Genomic DNA, 20,365 nt, shown 5'->3' with positions numbered 1-20,365 from the left:
TTGAATTTTTAAATTAAAAAGTGCGGTATGCGTGCTTTGTCCCACATTGGAAATGCAAAAAATAGTTTTGTGGTTTATATGAGATGTTGAGAAGGGTATTCTTACTTAGAGCTTTTTGGAGAAGATGAAACACGGGTTGCGTGTTCCAGTGTGAAGCACTAGAACACACGCACGCGCGCGTGCTCACACTCGGGCACGGGCGTGGGCGTGGGCAGTGTGGCTGTAGTGGTGCTAGATGGCGCACTTCGCACGTGCTCATCGTGTCGCAGAGTGGTCGCTCCCTCGCGACCTTACGCGAACCGGTGCGATGGGTCTAGTTAGAGCCTTAGGGCGGTGTGGATCTGAAATGTTGGAAATGAGCCTGGGTTTTATAGGTGACTGAGAACGGTCGGATCTTAAATCCGAAACGTCCAGCCGTTTCTTAAACGGATGGCTACCTTAAAAGCCACAACGGTCTGAAAACGGACGGGCCAGGATGATCCAATGGTCAGATCTACAAATCTAATGATCAGAAACGACTGGGATTAATGGACAACGGCCATAAACATTTTTCAAACGTTCTGGACCATTGAATACCACACAGCAACGGGTCTAAACCTGAGGCCTATATAAACTGGACCATTCCAGTTCGATTTCATCATCTCAACACACCATCTCTCCCATCAAATCAGATACAGTCCATAGCTTCATACTAGAATACTGTTATCATCTCCATCATCTAAGTCTGCCAGAATAAATCTACTGCGTTAAAATTGTTCCATAGTAAACCTATCGTGATTGCTGCACGCTGGATCCAGATAAGGCTTGTCTTATCCTGGAAGCAATTCGCCTGTAACCCATCAGCAGTTGATAAGGGGGCGAATCACGCTTTAAAGACAGCGTATTTTATACGTGATTCAGCCTAGTGATAATTTTTATTTTTTATATTTCTTATTTTTGGTGTATCCAAAAGAACTTTTCTAACATGTGGCACGTGCAACGATCTTCGAGGGAGGAGATGGTTCAGGGGTTAGGATGGAGGAGGGATCGCAAAAGCAGAGTTCTTTGTTAAATGATAATTTGGTAGCATCTGACATCAATCGTTGGATCTGAATCCTCCGTGTATATGATTGATCTAACTGTGTTTATGTATACAAAATGAATTTTAAAGAAAAAGAGTCAAATGATTATAAGAGTCTAAATTTCTCTTCTTCTTCTTCTTCTTTTTAAATTTTTTTTTTTTTAATTTTGTATATTCCTATCCTCGTTTATACCCATTATGTAAATGATTTTGAATCATTAGAGGATGATCATAGATTCAAAGGCTAAAATCTAGATATATCCTACATCCAAGGTGATCCTCATATAAATATTTGGGGTCATTGAAAGATGGCCCAGATGGAAATGCTAAAATTAGGTGTTTCCATCTGGGCTATCTTTCAATAAGCCCAAATATTTATTAGTGTCTGAATTTTGCTAAATGGTAATTTGTACCATTGGACATCTTTGTTGGATTTAAGTCCTTCAAGACCTGTGTGGATGTACCAAATAAGTTATTTTTAAACTTATATTAAGTTATTAGGTAATTTCTCTATTTAAGGCCTGTTTGGATGCTACCAAATAAATAACTACTTAAGTTAATAAGTTACTTTTCTTAAATAAGTTAGTTTGGTTATTAACTTTAAATAAGTTTTTTTTAAAAAGAAAAATTACTTTTTTTATTTTTTTGTTTTCTTTTTACTTTCAAAAACACATTATTTCATTCATTTTCATAAGTGACAACAACTTATTAAAAGTTTGCCCTTAATAATGAATGGCACCCCACATCCAAGGCTAGCCCCACATGATGGGCAGCCCACTTCACACTAACAAGATGGGTAAAACCACATCAAAGGTCGGCTGCACATGATATGCAATTAATAATGGTGGGCCCCACATGATAATGATCCACATCAAGGTGGGCCCCACATGATGGATAGCCCACGTCAAAGGTCACCCTAATGATGAGTGGCCCATATCCAAGGCGGGTCCCGCATGACAGACGGCCCACATTGGAGGTGGGACCACATGATTGGCAATCCACATCAAAGTGGGCTCTACGTGATGAGCGGTAGATATTGAAGATGGCCCCTACATGATGGACGATAACATTGATGGTAGGCCCTACATGATGGATGATTAAAATTAAAGGTAGGCCTTACCTAATGAATTATGTACATTAAAGGTCGGCCCCTAATGATGAATGGACCACGACCAAGGTGGGCCCTTCATGATGGATGTCCCACATCAAAGGTGGGACCATGAATGATCCAAATTAAAGGTGAGCCTTCAATGTGGGGGAATCGAACAAACTCAAGGAATAAATACTAAAGATGTTGGAAACCAAGCACATACATTTTTTACTTTTTAGCTGAAAAATAGGTTGTTTACCGAGTACATTGAATGAGTAGAAACAAAGATAAGCTCCTCGTAGTACAAGTAATATAAAGTAATATACAATCCAAATTGCCCCTTATAATACCAAAACTGTATGTATATTTGACTTACTTGTCTGAAGAGATGCAAAATCTTACATTGAAGTACTCTAATCACTATATTTTTTAGAGTTACTAGAACAGTCAAAATCCAATGGAAAAGAGTCAAATGATTAAAGGAATTAAATATCAAAATCCAAGACATTTTACTTTTTGTATACTCTATCCATGATGATGCCCATCATATAAATGGTTTGGATCATTGGAAGATGATCAAAGATCCAATGAATTAAGATCCAAACACATCTAACATCTAAGCTGATGATGGCTGATTTGAATATGTGCGAGATTGAAAGGCTAAAATTTAGATGGGCTTACATCATCTTTTAAAAATGCCAAGGATGAACTTCGAGGAGCAAATAAAATGCATGCAAGGCCAATGAAACTATGCTAAAAGCTCTTCAAATAACCTAAATGCTCTTATTTTTAGTTAATATTTATTTATTTCTTTTAACTTGCAAAAAACTTTTAAATACATAATCCTCTAAAAACTCACCTTATATACAATACATGGGAGATGGATATAATTCATCTTACAGCCATTAAAGAAAGTGGTTACATGCATTTATTTTCCTTACAATGCGGACTTCCTAACTTGGCCTTTCAGTTCAGGTTGCACCCTCAAGCTGAGCAGTCCATTTTGGTGGGACCCACCTTCCTAATAAAACTACTGAGGAAGGCCCCAATGTTTTAGTTCAGGCCAATGTTGCATCATCACAGCTGCCGATTTGCAAACCTAGCCATTAATGTTCGTGGGACCCAATGATTCAACATATCTTAAATGCAAGCCTATCCAAGTGGTGCAAACCATTTAGCTCAACCCAAAAATTCCATCACAGTTCCTCAGCACTACCTTTGACATTAAACTTCTCCAAATTAATGGCATTCAATCTCCCACACACATTCACCTTAAGTAGGGCCCACCTTTCACTTATCCAAAATTTTGATCCTGTGGGCCCCATCATGATGAAAGATTAGTAATGTACTTTCACTGTTTCCCTAGAGGAATGATAGATCAAATTGAGGGGCACCAGATTTTGGTATCCTTCTAATGCCACCCAAAATGGGTAGGGCTGTCAATGGGCTAGGCCTGAGATTGGATTAGACCTGGATTCCGAACCGTTCCGGCCAGGTCGACGGGCGGCCCTAATCAAAATTTTCATTTTGACTGGCCCATTGACAGTGCTACAACTGAGTATGCTGCTCCATTTTGATGAAGGGAGGAAAAACAAACAGAAGACATATTGACTACAATGTCTCTTTCACTAAGCCAACTTGTGGTGTTAGCGTTTCACTTGTCCACATTTCCATGTGGTATGTTTCCCATCATATAGACCCATGTGTCCCAGAGCCACTACGGGACCCAGATGCATCAAGATGTGAATGGAGTCGTGATGACTGACCCCTCATCAGATATCGTTAAATCCATGGGTCCCATAGTTATGTATACGTGTGATCCATGCTCTCCACCTGTTTTACCATCTCATTTTGGGGCATGAGCCCAAAAATGAGGTAGATTGAAAGTTCAAGTGGACCACACCACGGAAATATAAGGGCTAATAACGTTCACCCGTTCAAAATTGAAATCTTCCTAGGGCTCATAGGATGTGTATCTAATCATTCAACCTATCATAAGATCACATTGACATGTATGAAGGGTCTATATAAATATCAACTTGATCCAAAACTTTCCTGGACTCATAAAAATTTTCAACTTGGGTATTCAATGCTCACCATTTCCTATGGTGTGGTCCACTTGAGCTTCAAAACTATCTCATTTTTAGGCTCATGCCCTAAAGTAAGCCAGCGAGAATGGATGGCATGTATAAAATACATACATCACAATGAGCACATTAACTTTTATATGTGAAAATCATACGAATGTATTATACGATGTTAGAAACTTCACAAACAGGATCCTTGTTAACACATGCATGTTTTAATGATCACTACTCATTTACCGTAAAATTACATTAGTAAATAAAAAATCAAACATCCTATTAGTAAAGCTTGATTATGACATAAAACTAGACTTTTATAATAATCTTATCTTGCGAAATTTTATTTATGCTATTAAGTAACCTATTATATAATTATTATCTTTGAAATTAGGTATAATGACCATTGGATAATTTTTGCCCCATTTGGAACCTTCTCAATCCTGGTGTCGGTGAAGTCACCCGTGATTTGTCCTGTATCAGAGACCATTAATTCCATGTTAGGAAGCAAGGTTAGTGGAGATGGGCTCCACACATCAGTTGATGTGTATCTGACCGATGGAAGTGCATGTCAGATCTTTTTGAACCCAGTCTTCTATATTTACTCCAATTAATGGAGAGTGTATAAGGCAAGCCCACGTGGAGGCCCCAACATAAGCCACCGTGGCATACAAGCACGAAATCCAAGGTGGGTCCTACCTTGTAGATGCACTCACCGAAAGTGAGGTAGTTCCTCTCGTCTTGTGACCCACAGCTAATGAGACTAATAGAGAAGTGAACCTATTTATCAAATTGTGTCCCACTTAATGAGCGGACGAGATTGACTTTTGGTACAAGGAATCTGCATTGTAGGACTCACCTGATGGATGGCTTGGATCTCACGGACGTGGACCCCGTTGACACATGTGGATGCATGTAAATAGTCCTGTCTTACGTGGAGTTGCAACTTGCAACTTGCAAGCCTCTTGACTAGAACTGGAATTAGAATAGGATAATCTTTTATTAAGTGGGCCCCACTGATATCACATTCAGGCCATGACATCTCACCTATCTATCCTTTTCTTCATTGTTTTATGTTTTTTTTTGTATGTTGTGGCGTTTTATGCTTATCATCCTTTATTTAATGTGTCCAGGAAATTGGTGTGATGTATCCCAAGATATCCACAGTATCCTCAGGTCTAGAGTCCCTACAAGTAGGACCCACTGTTTGAGGATCAATACCGTTGATCCCATGGGACCCATTGTTCAGTATGACCCACATCAAAAAAATCTCGGCCATGTTGCAATCCAAACCCTTCTACGGCCCTTCAAATAGCTGGTCATGAAAAAAATATCAATGGTGTACATTCAATGGAAAATGGGCAACAGATAGAGGCCCAGATTATTCTGAACTGGGAGATCTTAGGAGAATGCCCCGCCCATATTGAGGCCCCTCAGGTCAACCGTCCGGATAGGATCAATGGGCACGAAATCTTGCTGGAGGAACTGTCACTGAGATTCATGTAGTTAGTAGGTAACATCTGCAGATCTTTGCAAGTTTAATAGTCATTTTGTTAGATCACAATCTCATGCTTGGGCCCACCAATGTGATGTTACGATAATCTGTACAATTGTTTGATTGAACCCCACTAGCTAAAAGTTTATAGCCTGAATCTCCTATCAGATGATCTGAACCGTTCAGGACTTGTGCCGATGAATGTGGACCATCGATTTATTTATTTTCCTGCCATTACATTGGTGGGCCACTGATCAGATTGTTAGAATTGTCGAACTAGAAAATCATTGGACCATAAAAATAAAAATTTAGCTCCGCAAGTTGGCCGTTGATGGTTACCTGGACTGGGGTACCCTATAGACCCGACACCTTTTTTAACGGGTCTGGATCTCTTTTCTTGGACCTATCAGGCAATAGTCAGTTTCGCATCTTACCTTTTTGGACCCATCAAGAATCAGGTCTAGTTACGTTCGAGTTGGGCCCACCTTGGAACCTGTTAAAATCGAGTAGGATCCACACATATCTGGATTATCCACACAGGTCTAATGAAATCCGTTTACACACCGTGCATGGATTAGATTGGCATCTATTTGTGACTTTTGAGGTCTAATCACCGTCAACTGGGTGGGCCCCACCATGTCAATGTTCTTGGATGGCAAATAAACATTACAGTGGACCTTAACAAGTTTTTAATGGTGGGCATTCAATCACCACTGTTTTGATGTAGTGTGGTCCGCTTTAGATTTGGATCTGCTTCATTGTTAGGCTCATGCCATTAAATAATGATCCAAAATGGATGGACGGTGTGGATAAAACACATACATCAATCATTAGAGAGGACGATACCGTATCAGTAGGCAATCCGCATCCATCTATCCCTCTGGAGAGAGATCATGAAGAATTGAAAATTTGGTTTTCTAAGCCACACATGCCTAATAAAGTCCCTGTACACATCCTGCATGGATTAAATTTGCATCTATTTGTGAGGTCTGATCACCGTCAACTGGATGGCCCCTGTTTTGCTGTGGTGTGGTCCACCTATGATTCAACTGCCTCGTTTTTGGGCTCATGGTATCCTTAAACAATGACATAAAATGGATAGAAGGCGTTTTAACCATTGTGGGCCCACAGAGCATGTCCAGTAGCCCTGTGGCTACAATGTGCCTCAGCTACGGAGGTGAGGTGGAGCACAGTCTTTTTGAAGAGGGTAATTATTCTGAATGTATGAAACTTCTATAAACTCCTCATAGAGACTTCTTGAATCCACGAGGAAAAAAAGTGAGAAATAAAAAATAAATTCTAATAAATTCGAAATTGATTGATAAATGAATAAAAATGAATTTATAGAGATAGAAAACAATATCAAACTATGACTAAAACTCTTAGAATGTGCGACTTATTATAAATAGTAAATTTACTATTTATTAATGGTCGTGATGTCTATTAGTGTGCAAGGTTTTCGGTCAAAAATAGTAAGTGTCCTATTTGGCTGGACCAAGCTGTTCTCCATATTTTTCTAAGCTCAGATTAAGAATTATAATCAAACTAAAACTTACTATTTAAGGTCCGACGATCTGGATCACTTCTATCATTGACCGGGCCTTTTCTGATCCATCTTAGCCATGTAACTGTCCACAAGTCTCTCTACATCACAGTGTCGGTAAGCAATCCTCATCCATCTCAATGAAATTATGTTTCCTAGTCAAGCCACACAGGTCCAATCAAATCCTTGTACACCATGCATGGATTAAATTGGCATCTATTTGTGACGTCTAATCTCCATCAATTAGGTGGGACCCACCATATTAATGCTCTCATTTGTCTTGAACCCTGCTTGCACTCATCTATCTTAAACCCTACTCAGAACCTAGATCTAGATCCAAATGAGACCGACAGATGGTCCGAGTATTCAAGAACGAGACCGTCAAAGAAACTGATCAGCCCATGTATGGATACTACGGTACCTAGCCCATTGACAGCCCTAACCACTAGTAGGAGTGGCGACGGCCATGGTTTGAGCCGAGCCAAGTTATCCAACTGGAACCTTAGGCCTAGCACAACAGGCCCAAACCCCAAGCCTAGAAAATAGTTGGGACTGAGCCTAACCAAGCATGCCCTGAAAATTGATTAAATGCCCACTCTGACCGTGAATATGTATAATCCATTCATTGATTTGGTGGCACACATACACAAAGAAACAGACATTTAGGAAAATGAAAACAAACAGACAGTCTGTATGCAAGATCGATATGTTGGAGCCCAGTATCTGAAGAATAAAACACATGTACTCGTGGCGGTTGGGTTCCACCGGGCAGGGTAAAAGGACCTGAACCGAAATTGATATGGCCGTACATGTAAGGGCCCAGCCCGACCATGGTCCAAGTTAAAATATCCAGGCTGAGTTGGACGGGCCCAAAGGCCCATTGGGCCGTCAGCGAACACTTCAGATCCTAATCATGATGAGATCATCTTGGTGGGCCAACCTAGGAGGTCTGTACACCCAGAACCATAGCTCAAAGTGGTAGACTGAGTGAAAGATACCTCGATTCAAAACTGAGGTCTTGGCATAGATTCCCTAGTGGGGGTGGCTAACACTGAAGTGTGATCTGATCATGGGTGTACTCAGTGTTCGAAATATCGATACTATCGGCCGATATTATCGGTATTGGGTCCTAGCAAGACGAAACTCCTCCGATAACCCCGGAAGATACCGAAAATCCAAAATTTCAGATATCGGCCGATATTATCGTCGATATCGCACCTGGGAGAGCATCATTATCCGAAAAAAAAAGAAAAAAAAAAAACTTTCAACGGTAGATTTCGGTACCTGTAAAGAAGATCGCCTGATCGGAACTCGTCGCAAGGCTTTATCTGAAAAATAAGACAGATCCAAAGATCAAGTGGACCACAATGGAAAAAAGCAGCGGGATATTGAACTTCCACCATTGAAACCCTTTTGGAGTTGCAAAAGTTTTGGATCGTATGATATTTGTTTTTCCTATTCATCAAGGTCTTTGTGACCTCATGAACAGATTGGATGGAAAACAAACGTTATGGTGGACCCTACGAATGTTATAACGGTGAGAATCATTGTCCTCACTGCTATTTGTGGTGTGGTCCAATTGAGGTTTGGATGTCACTCATTTTTGGATTCATGATCTAATTGCGTACTGAGTAACTCAGTACCCCTAGCGCACTGAGTAACTGTGTGGGGTCCACTGTTATTTTTTTATTTTATCTACTCCACTAATCCATGTAAAAAGATAATTTTATGGCTTGATCCCAAAAATGAAGCAAATTAAAATCTCAACTGGACCACACCACAGGAAACATTTTGATTGAACCTCTACCACTGAAAATTTTTTGGAGGCCAAAGAAGTTTTGGATCAAGCTGATGTTTGTGTTTTCTCTTCATCCATGTCTTTGTCATCTTATGAATAGGTTGGATGACAAATAAAAATTACTTTGGACCCTAGGAAGGTTTCAACGGTGGAAATCATTATTCCACACTGTTTCCTGTGTAATGGTCCACTTGAGCTTTGGATTTACTTCAATTTTGGTATAAACCCCTAAAATTAGCAGTAAAAGTGAATGGACGGTGTAGATAAACCACATACATTCACAGTGGGTCCAATTGAGTTTACTCAGTACGATAAAAGCACAGAGTGACTCAGTACGCAATCTGATTTCGTGGACGTCTGGGCTTCGCATGAAGTTCATGCGCTGAAAACTTAGGTAGGGTCTACTGTGATGGTTGTGAGAAATCCACTCCGTCCATCCATTTTTTGAACACATTTTAAGACATAGGGCTAAAAATGAGCCGAATCCAAGACTCAAGTAGGCCGAAAACGTGAGGATTGAAGGTCCACAGTTGAAATATTCGTGGGGCCACAGGTTTTGAATCAGTCTAATATTTGGGTATTCAATTCATCCCAGTAGTGATGATGTAATGAACGGTATGGATGGAATGTAAACATCACTCTCGACCCAGGAAGGTTTCAACGGTAGGAATTTCCCTACCCACCTTTTTCTTTAGTGCGGCCCACTTGAGTCTTGGATCCTGCTCAATTTTTGCCTTAACTTAAAATAATCTCACAAAACTGATGGATGGAGTAGATTTCTCACAAACATCACAGTGTGCCCCACTCCTACGAAAGGATTTAGTAGGAAATCCGCGTCCCATCTTGGCACGACACATGCCCATACCTCGTATGGTACACCAGCCAATCCACACTCTCCATCCATTTTCATAAGTAATTTTAAGGCATGAGCCCAAAAAGGAGACAGATGAAAGATCAAGTGTACCATACTATAAGAAATGTGGTGGCAATGATGTCCACCATTGAAGCTTTTTAGGGCCCACCGTAATGTTTATTTCCCATCTAATCTATCCATGAGGCTTAACAAACCTGGATGGGAAAACATAAATATTAGCTTTATCCAAAAAAAATTATAGGCCCAAAATAGATCAATGGTAATCATTCAATGAACACTATTTCTTGCGTTATGGTCCACCTCAGATTTAGATCTGCCTTATTTTTCAGCCCATGCCCTAAAATGAATTCCAATTGAAGTTTGGATGTGACTCATTTTCATAAATATCTTTATACATTTATAAATAGTATGCATCATATTTTAATATTTTTACCTTAGTTTAATCAGATAACGCATAACTTAGTACCTTATACAAAGGAAATTTATTATGTGCACTTCTTTTTTGATATTTTATGATTTAAAAGTGTGCATTAAAATCTTTTTAAATAATCCTCAAAGTTTCATGAAAGATATCTCGTTTCAAAACTGAGGTCTTGGCATAGATTCCCTAGTAGGGGTGGCTAACACTGAAGTGTGATCTGATCGTGGGTGTTCTAACCAAAAAAAAAAAAAAAACCTGAGGTCTGAAAAGAAATAAAATTCCTAGTAGAGCAGAAGGAGAGAGTTAGCTGGAAAATATTAGAATAGAGAGAGTGAGAAAAAGACAGAAAAAAAACGAGATGAGGCTCATCTATCACCATCGGTCTACTGAATAACAGCTGGCGACAAAACCACCATAGCTTCTCTCCACGCACCCTATCTGCCATTTCCACGCCATTCCCATGTGCTCTCCCTTTCTCTCCCGTGTATCACCAGCCAATACGATGGAAGTTTGTTCTATTTTTCTCTTTTCACCCAAACAACCGTTAAAGGAGGAAAGTAGGGTGGCCCACCCAATCTCAACACTAGTGTGTAGATGTACGGTGATAATCAGTACATTATCTTTCATAGAATCATCTTCAGCGTTCCATGTTCGTCTACAAGGATTAGAAAAGCACACATGCGTGTGGATATGACCATAATCAAGGGGCATATACTCTGAGCTATGTGATATGAAAGTACACCCTCACTCTTTCATAGTGCTTTGAACGTGAATGGTCATGATTTGCAGTCCACACACTCAACAGTGTAGATCACGTTCTTGGCTCACCTTCCATCTATGGCATCCATGAAGGTGGGCCTCATAATGGATGGATTGGCCATGAAGGAAGATTGAACTAATTAGACCATCATGTTGGTGTATGGGGTTTTGTTCGTTAACGGTATCGATGGCTTGAAGTGCGTGGCCCACTAGATGAATGGTGTTGATTAATGTAGACATGGGTTCCTTGGATATCACGTGGACCATCAAATCTCCAAGCCCACTTTGGATAGGAACCTTAGCTTTGAAGGTTCTTGAGAAGAAAGAAACAGAGGAATTGCAGAAAAGCTGTTCTAAAGTCATGGATGAGGATATAAATCATAAAAGCAAGATTCAAAGATTCTATCTCTGAAATTTCTAGGAAATTCTTTGCATGGCTTTGAAATTCTTTATAGAATTTCCGTAGAAATCCGTTCTAGAGTCATCGGAGAAGAAAACCAAAGAATTACAAACCAAAATATAAGCAGAATTTTAAGATTACTAACAAAAATTCAATTACTACAAATACTAGAATTTACAAAAAAGGAAAAAGATTAATATGTGAAAAGGATTACATTCACGAATTCCAAATTAATTTAAATATATTGCGTAATTTGTTCTCAGATAGTTTCTTGATGATTCTCTTCGCTTCTGTAACATCAGCTTCTGCGAGTTTTTCCAAATGCTTCAGATATCCAGAAGCTACAATTCTCCTACGTCCAGTGTTACTATTTGATAATGAAACTAACAGAGAGAGTAAGATTTTCTTAATACCTAGTTTCTCTTCTTCTGGATCAAGCAATTGAAGAACACGAACGATGTTGGTATCATCTTGTATGAATCTCCGCCGATTCTTTGGAATCAAAACCATGTTTGATAGCGCTTCTGCCGCCATTTCCCGAATCTCAAAGGACTTCGAATCTAGCAATTTCACAAGCTCCGGCATGAAACCAGCATCACCCATTGTTTTTTTAGTCTCTTCCGATGCCCCACAAAGTCGAAAAGCTACCTTCACAGCAGATTCTTGGATGGAAACATCTCCATTCCTTACAAAAAACAGAACCCAATTGAGGAATTCAGAGCCCATCAAGATATTCAGGGAATTCATCGACGAGAAGCAGAGGCTATCAACTGCTCGCATTGCAATCTCCCGTGTCTTTGAAGAGAAGGAAGATTTCGGGTCCAAGACGCGAACTAGCGATTGAATTCCACCTTCTCTTATAACCGCCCGTCGAATCGATTCATCCCCGCAAGCCATGCTTTGGAGGGATTCAATTGCCCGAATCATTGGAACCTCATCCTTCGATCTTGCGAGCTTCAAAAACACAGAAACTGCTCCTTCTTCGACGATGAATCTCTTAATCTCATCAACGCCAGCAAGATTTTTCAAAATGCCACAAGCCGACCCGATCAGCTCTCCATTGCTATTACCATCACAGCAGATGTTTAACAGAACAGTTACGCCGCCATGGGCTGAAACCAACCATGCATTGTCGGAATTCTCCGTCAGCTTCCATAAAGCTCTCGCCGATCTTTCCTTTCCCAAATCGCTTCCGACTTCCAAAACCCGAATCAACGGTGCAACAACGCCGGCCCCCACCAGAATACTTTTACATGAATCAAACCCCGCAATCACAGATATCGCCTCCACGGACTCTTCTTGAATTTCAGCCTCTGGGAATTCAAGAAAATTCACCAAAAGGCTGATAATTTCACCCACCTCAATTACAATCCTCACATACTTCTCCTCTTCAAGTAGAATCTCATTCAGAGCAATTAAGGCCTGAATTTTCATTTGGGTGTCTCCAATTTTCAGTCGGGTGGAGAGATCTCTAACATAGAATTTCATGTCATCACGGCCTGCTCCGACGGAAGGCCTCGACACGACGATTGCATATGCTTGCGTTAGAATTCCAGTCGTGTAGATTCCAGTGATGTCTTTGATATGTTGATCAAATTTCGCAGCTACGACATCAAGGTCGCTCTGCATGAGGAGCTTCCCACTGTAGGAGAAATCGACGCAGCGGCGGGCCAGGTCATGGCATTCGGATGATGTCGATAGTATGGATTGAATTGCAGCTTGGAACGGCGTATCTTCGCTGGAACTGCAGTTCTCGGCGGCGGTTAGGCCGGAATTCAGCTGCTCGAGCTTGTTTCGGATTGATTGCCATTTGGCGGTGAAGGTTTTAGTGGAATAAGAGAGTGAGATTAAGGAAGAGATGAGATGAATCGCTTGCCGGAGACCGGTTTCTCCAGCGGGTAATTCCAGCGGGCTTCGGTCTTCTTGTTCTGCTGTTTTCTCTTCTGTCATTGTACTTTTCATGGGTTTGTAGAGGGGAGAGGAGAGTGTAGGGAGAGAAGGGGAGGTGTCATTCTCCGGCGAGCTGGGTCAGATTCCCGTGGTAGGAATTGTGTAGGATAAGGGTCACGGATATGAAGAGTACTATCTCTCTCTGTCTGGAATGTATTCAAAGATGAATTGATTTCATTTTAACTGAATCTGAATTTAGTGCCATTTACAATAAAGGTCTTGCGGTGGCTGAGTAACGGTCGTGGGTTTAAGGGATAGAGGGTAGGGGCATTATGGTCTTTTGAGAGATGAGGCCATTTTGGCCATTTAAAGATTAAGTCGTAGATGGGCGTTGCTGAATGCTGACGAAGGACACGGATTAGGTGTTGCAACACGACCCCCCAGCGGTGGTGCGGTGATGTACTGGGCGCTGTGGGCCCAACCCTGATGTATGTTTCTTTATATCCACACTGTCCATCCGTTTTTCCAGCTCATTTTGGGGGACAGAACTTAAAATCAAGCAGATCCAACGCTTAAGTGGACCACACCCAGGAAGCAGTGGTGATTGAAAGCCCACCATTAGAAATTTCTTGGGGCCACAAAAGTTTTGGATCAAGCTGATAGTTGTAATTTTCCTTCATCCAGGTCTGTGTGACCTTATCAACAGGTTGGATGGAAAATAAACATTACGGTAGGGTCCTAGGAAGATTTCAACGGTAGGAGTCATTATCCCAACTTTTTATATGGTGTGGTTCACTTGAAGTTTGGATCTGCTTCAATTTTGGTTTTATTCACTAAAATTAACTTGAAAAACTGATGGACGGCGTGGATATAATAAAATACGTCAAGGTGGGCCCCGCAGCTCCTAACATATCACCACTTCACCTAATCTGCGTCCGTTGACGGGTGGTAGCTGGTGGGTAGGAGCAAGGGTATTTGATAAGGGATGTACCAGGATGTGGTTTTTCTTTATATAATTCTAGGGCCGGTTTAGTAATCTGCAAGCCTGTCAAGATTCTTAGTCTGCTTCCGACCACTGGACCCACTTGGCCATCACGATTGCTCATGTGATGTTGGTTCGGGGGTCCGGTTGAGATTACTCCGAGCCAGACCGATCTACTAAACGAGCCACGAAATGTGGCCTGAGCCCAAGATGCAATCTCATATAATGATACGACCCAACTCAGACCACTTAAAATTCATCAAATCCAAGACCATCCCTACCTGACCCATTTAACTCTAATCAAGTTGGGCTCAACGACCCGACCCAGCACTACCCGATGGAATGGGACTCATGGCATCCCCACCCTAACCCAATTAGTCCATGCATCAGTCCGGATTTATGTGTAGAGGTGCGCTCCAGGGATGCTTATACCATCATACCGTACTGTTGTGGGGCCCACGTGATGTATATATGACATCTAACCCGTCCATCAGATGTGCCCCCTTACATTTGGCCTTGAGCCAAAAAATTAGGCAGATCTAAAACTCATGTGATCCACACCACAGTCACCATTGATTTGCACGGGCCCCACGTGTTATGCATATGGAACCAAGGCCATTCAGGTCCCTTCGTATGGTCTTGATGTAGGGTCGGGCCAAAAATCGGGCGCTTTTGCAACACTGGACCATGTGAGGGTGCCTCATGCATATTTGCATGTGTACTTATTTTCTATTATTTTACCACGGATTATGGATCCGGTCACCTGGATCATGGTAACCTATATGAACGGGTCCAATCGGATAGGGGTCAACCCCAACGTAACGGGGCCCCGTTTCTTACCTGAGCACAAACAGCTACCCATTTGGCTTAGCCCGAACCCGCTTTAGAAGCGGTTAGGGCCACCCATCAGACCCTTTTACATCCTCAACCTTTTATTTTTTTTACAAACATTCACACCCACTTTACTTTCTTTTTTTTTTTCTTTTTTTTTTATAATTATTTCCATCCCTAACATTGATTATATAGATCCAACCACTCATTTAGTGTACTTTGCACGGTTAATAAGTTCTTAAAATTTATTGATTTTTTTCTAGGCCACCGTGGAGCCCACTGGATTTTTGTGGTGCCCGCACATTATGGGTTCAAACGAACGAACGCCACCGATCACCGACGGTGGGCCCCATGTCTGGTAGAACTAGAATCCAGGGCACTCCGTTTGTACGAGCTTTGCTAAGCCCACGTGCGTATTCAAGACAGCTCATTTACACTTGCCTATATAACTGCGAGATCCAATCCATCCATCAAGTTGTCCTGCCCTTTTTGTCGCTCATCAGGTGGGCCCAATATTCGAAACTGGTTGACAGTTCAGCAAAATTAAGCTAAGTTTTCACTGCTGTACATTTGTTTCCAAATTTGTGGTCCAAATGACCAGTAGATCAATCTGATTCTTGAGATGGATCATAAACATAGCGATTCCCTTCTGATGGATGGATTGGATCTCCGATATATAATGATACACGTGTGGCGTGTACATGAGCAGCATCGCACACGGGCGTAGCAAAACTCCTTTATGGACTTTAAATATCTTGATTCTTGAGGAATACACGGAGATATTTTAGGTGGACTAGTTCCACACATGCCAACGAGCATATTTGCACGTGTATTGGATGTGGACCGGTAGCCAATTATTTTTAACCGTCCACTTATTTTACACGTTGACAGCAGGATCGATACACGGTAGGGCTACCAGATGAAGAGAGCCGTTGGTTAGTAGAGATGAAGGAGCCTCGAAGGCTCTTTTGGGAATGGAAGGGAAAAGCTACTCATTCCACCCCCACACGTAGTTGAAAATAATTAAAAAGTAATATGGACGTATGAGATTGGAAGATGGAGTAGCATTGGCGTCCGGTTGCTGAAGCGAAAAGAAAAGAGATTGAGGCGTTGAGTGGAAATAAGGAAAGCCCATCTAAGCTTTTAAAAAGCTACAAAAGTCTACTCTTTTTCCAAAGTAAGCCTTCTTTAGCTCTTTATACAGTGTCACGCACTTATAGTGTGTTAGTTACACTTAGACATTGACCCATTTCTCCTTGCTTTTGCAACTCGGCTGAGTCAGTCACTAACAAAACTCACTTGTCAACGGGCCGAGGTCTATCTGCTGGCCCGCAAGGTCTAACACAACTCAGAGCCCGGCCCAGGCCCGTGATGGCAATAAACAAGCGTGCCGGAGCTCTGCCTACGAAGTGTAAAGCTCAACCCGAGCATTGCAAGAGCTGGGTTGTCCATTATGCGTACGCTACCGTGAATTATATGACAAAAACGCCCTTGAAGTCCTAACGGGCCAGGCCAGGCCAGGCTGGGTAACGGGCTTTAAAACAAAGAACAAGCACAGCCCGTTAGTAAACGGGCTTAAACTTTTGGCGTGGGACCCACCTACGTGCTTAGTGTTGAAGCCCAGCATGAAGTGGGCCAGGAAAGAAAGCCTGATGGGCCAGCCTACTTAAAAAGTTTAATATGAGTAGTGACTTTCGAACATGCAGCCACCACTGATCAAGCAAACACATGAAGTCAATCCAGGCATGGTTGGATCAAGCTTGCATGAGTTATAGAGACCTAAGCCTAGCCCTAGAGAGAAAATGGATCAGGCCATACATGTCAAGCCAAGCTCGACCCAAGGGCCAAGTTAATGGGTCTAAGATAGGGTAAGCTGCAGCCCCCACCCATAGTAAAAACAACACCATTCACAGTATTTAATAAATTTATTATATTTTTATCTATTTTAAATACACGTAATTTAATTAATACTCAGTCGAGTCAAATGAAAATTGAACTGAGTCATTGAGTTGACCCGGCCTAACTAGATATCAAATTTACTTGACTTTGTTTATCTAAAGCTTGATTTTTGTGCACATATTATAAATTGAGAATTGGTGGACAGTTGACATACATGTATCCCAATTGGGAAATTAAAATATGTCTGGGAATGAAATTTTAAACATCTCATTTTGAAACGCATATTAGAAACTTATTTCAAGTCTATGCAACGTCCATTTTTTTAATTTTTCCTTTCTTTTCAATAGATAAAATGAAATCAGTCCATCGTGTGCTACTGTGCAAGCATGACGAGGCCACATGTGCCATGAAAGCAACCTCTTGGTCGCTAGCTAGCAAAAATGAGGTGAAGATGGAGTAAAAAGTGTGTAAATTTATGAAGAATGGGCGAATAAGGTGTTGTTGGACCACTTGGGCAATGAGTGCACCCATGGATGAAATTTGAATAAATAGAAGGAGTTATTTTGTAATTTGACAGATCATGGAAATCCGTATAAATGCACGCCTGGGTCTGTGAACTGAAACATCCAAATATTGAACACATTGTAGATGGTGTGTATACAAAAAATCAGATTTATTGGATGATATGTGAAATTTGCGTTGATGATTGTTTTTAATTTCAACCATCCATTCATCTGTGCCCAATAAAATGGTGAAGATCATCATTAATGTGAGGAGTTTCGACGGCGCCTGATCTATGGCATGGATTGTGATAAACCCATGTTTTGTGTACATGCATGGGATGTGGATTGCCTATGACCCACCTAGCCTTAGCATGGATTGTGGTAAACTTGCATTTTATGTTCTTTACATGTCCAATCCTAATTAACTCTAATCTCTCTAATCTCACCTATAACTCCTGACGTGGACCAATGAAAATGAGATATATATCAATAATATAAGGTAGGCATGCAATGTAAATGATAAAACCAAGGTTGCATTGAAGAAAGTCTTCGGCTCTAGGCCCACCATGTGAGGTGTTACATGCCGTTCCTGTCCATATGCATGTGCATCAATGCAACATGCTCTGCCAATTTATCAAGTAATTCCTCTTTTTTAAAAAAGAAGGAAGAAAGTCCTATATATATTTATCCTTAACATGGGGATGATATTGCCCCCATGTGAAAAAAATGTGTGTCTTATAAATAGGGTTATCTGTAAGGAAATGGGCCATCTTTTCCACCTTTAAGAAGGGTAGGTTTAGAGGCATACCACAAGAGCCAAAAGGATCCCCACATGTCATTACAAGCCAAAGAAAGCATGCATAGATACTTTTGTCATCCGGATATATTATAAAAGAAAAGAGAAGAAACAAACTTTCAAGCAAAAGGATTTATTTGATACTCTGGCGTCGGGAGACGGTTGATACACAGGCACTTAGAGACTACACACATGGCAGATATTAACTAAGATTAAACAGATTAAATTGTAGAAACTGGTGTCATTAAGTCACAGTCCCAAAATCAGATTGGTGGAACAACCCTAACCTTTAATTGATTTGTGAAATTTGCTTGTTGAAACAGGAATGGGACATTTCTTTAATTATTTGTCTAATAAATGTTCACCAATCCTATACTGTGATAATGAAACAAGGCGTAATTTTAAGTTCATGATACATCTAAATTGGGACCCATAATTTGGACAGTTCAACTTATATTCCAAGTATGCTCTTTTTAAATTCACGCGTATCATCCATCACACTCTGCTAGATTATCAAAGTTCTACTCTTTAAGAAATTTATGAAGTTGTGCAGGGAGAAGTGGCTGGCATGAGCTAATGTGCCAATATTCATGTATAACTCTACAAGATGACAAAAGAACATATTAAAAAAATATAATGCATGATTAGGACAGGAATTAACCCAGATTATTCTATTTATAATCATTGTCTTTTTTAAAGAGAATGTCTCATGTCCAACCGATTGTACCGCAAGTTATAGTCCGCTCCAACGGATAACTTCCAACCTGTTAAGTGCACGTCACATCTAAACCTTCTAATAGGTTCACGCCAAAATGAGGTTTGCCTTCAAAAAATAAAAAAAAAGAAAAAAGAAAAAAAGAAAAAGGCTTTATCTACTCATCAAGTAGGCCTCATTATAGAAAACAATGTCTAGCCATTGATAAATAGAAAAAAAATATAAGTTGTGGCCCACTGGATTAGTGGGTATAGCTGATTTTTCACGAGATGATTCTCATGGTGGGGCTAACCTATAGGATGGGTTGGAATGGCATACATTTAATAGGTTGGAAGTTATCCACCATGTGGACCATACCTTGGAGTCCATTTGCTACCTTCACTTTTTTAAAATAAGGTCATGGTGGTGACCACTGTAAATGCTGTTAGGAAGTATGAAAGTATATCTAAAGTACCAGCCAAGGGAACTTAATTTTTAATTATTGGCTCTAGATTCCTTTGTTGGCACCATTTCAAAAATTGTGGTGACTCTTGGACCATACACATGTCATACTCACAGGGCAATCCAGATCGTCTAAATTGATAGCCATTTCTCGATTTTGTGGTTATATATATATATATATTCTATGGGAAATGGTTCTATGCAACTATGCGGTTGAGCTCATGGGAACTTCCCATGAGGTCGAGCTGTGTGGGCCCCACCTAGATGTGTGTTGACATCTACCCCATCAGTAAGATGCACTGTTCCATGGTGAGCGATGGCCTAAAAAATCAAGTCAATCCATGACTTGGTTGGGCCACACCACATACAACAGTTGAGAGGGGTTATCCTCCCATTAAAACATTCATAATCATTTCTTGAGCCCAAAAAGATGTGGTTCACAAATCTAGACCATCCTTGTGTGTGTCTCACTTGGAAGAGGGGTCAGACCAAGTTTCAGCTGCATCCAAAACTCAAATGGACCCCACCATGTGATTTTATATGTTTTAAGAATGTCTTCACACAAGTTTGGATGGTATGGCCCGTTCCGTACACAACTGATTTTTTAGTTATCTCATAATTTAAAGGGGACCCATCAAATACACGGTATTGATATTCGACACGCATCACGGTGGAGCCCACACAGCTCAACCTCATGGGAAGTTCCCATGAGCTCGATCACAGAGTGAGAGGATGAGTGGCAACCATTTCCAAATTAATGTAGAGGTTGAACCCTAATTATTTGTAC

The 20,365-nt window shown here is 40.8% G+C and overlaps 1 protein-coding gene across 1 annotated transcript; it reads right to left on the bottom strand.

The window, feature by feature from the left end:
- Positions 1-11,641: 11,641 nt before the first annotated feature.
- Positions 11,642-13,697, bottom strand: LOC131236737 (vacuolar protein 8). The gene has a single exon (XM_058234138.1). The coding sequence runs from the start codon at positions 13,481-13,483 to the stop codon at positions 11,738-11,740; it is 1,746 nt and encodes a 581-aa protein (XP_058090121.1). The 5' UTR covers positions 13,484-13,697; the 3' UTR covers positions 11,642-11,737.
- Between the last annotated feature and the right edge of the window lie 6,668 nt (positions 13,698-20,365).

This window comes from Magnolia sinica, chromosome 1, assembly GCF_029962835.1.
Source record: "Magnolia sinica isolate HGM2019 chromosome 1, MsV1, whole genome shotgun sequence".
Lineage (NCBI taxonomy): Eukaryota > Viridiplantae > Streptophyta > Magnoliopsida > Magnoliales > Magnoliaceae > Magnolia > Magnolia sinica.
Note: the sequence above shows the minus strand (reverse complement) of the source record. Positions and strands in the feature narration are given on the sequence as shown.

Excerpts from the sequence above, each read along its gene's own strand:
- LOC131236737 (XM_058234138.1), bottom strand. The coding sequence starts at position 13,483 with ATGAAAAGTACAATGACAGAAGAGAAAACAGCAGAACAAGAAGACCGA.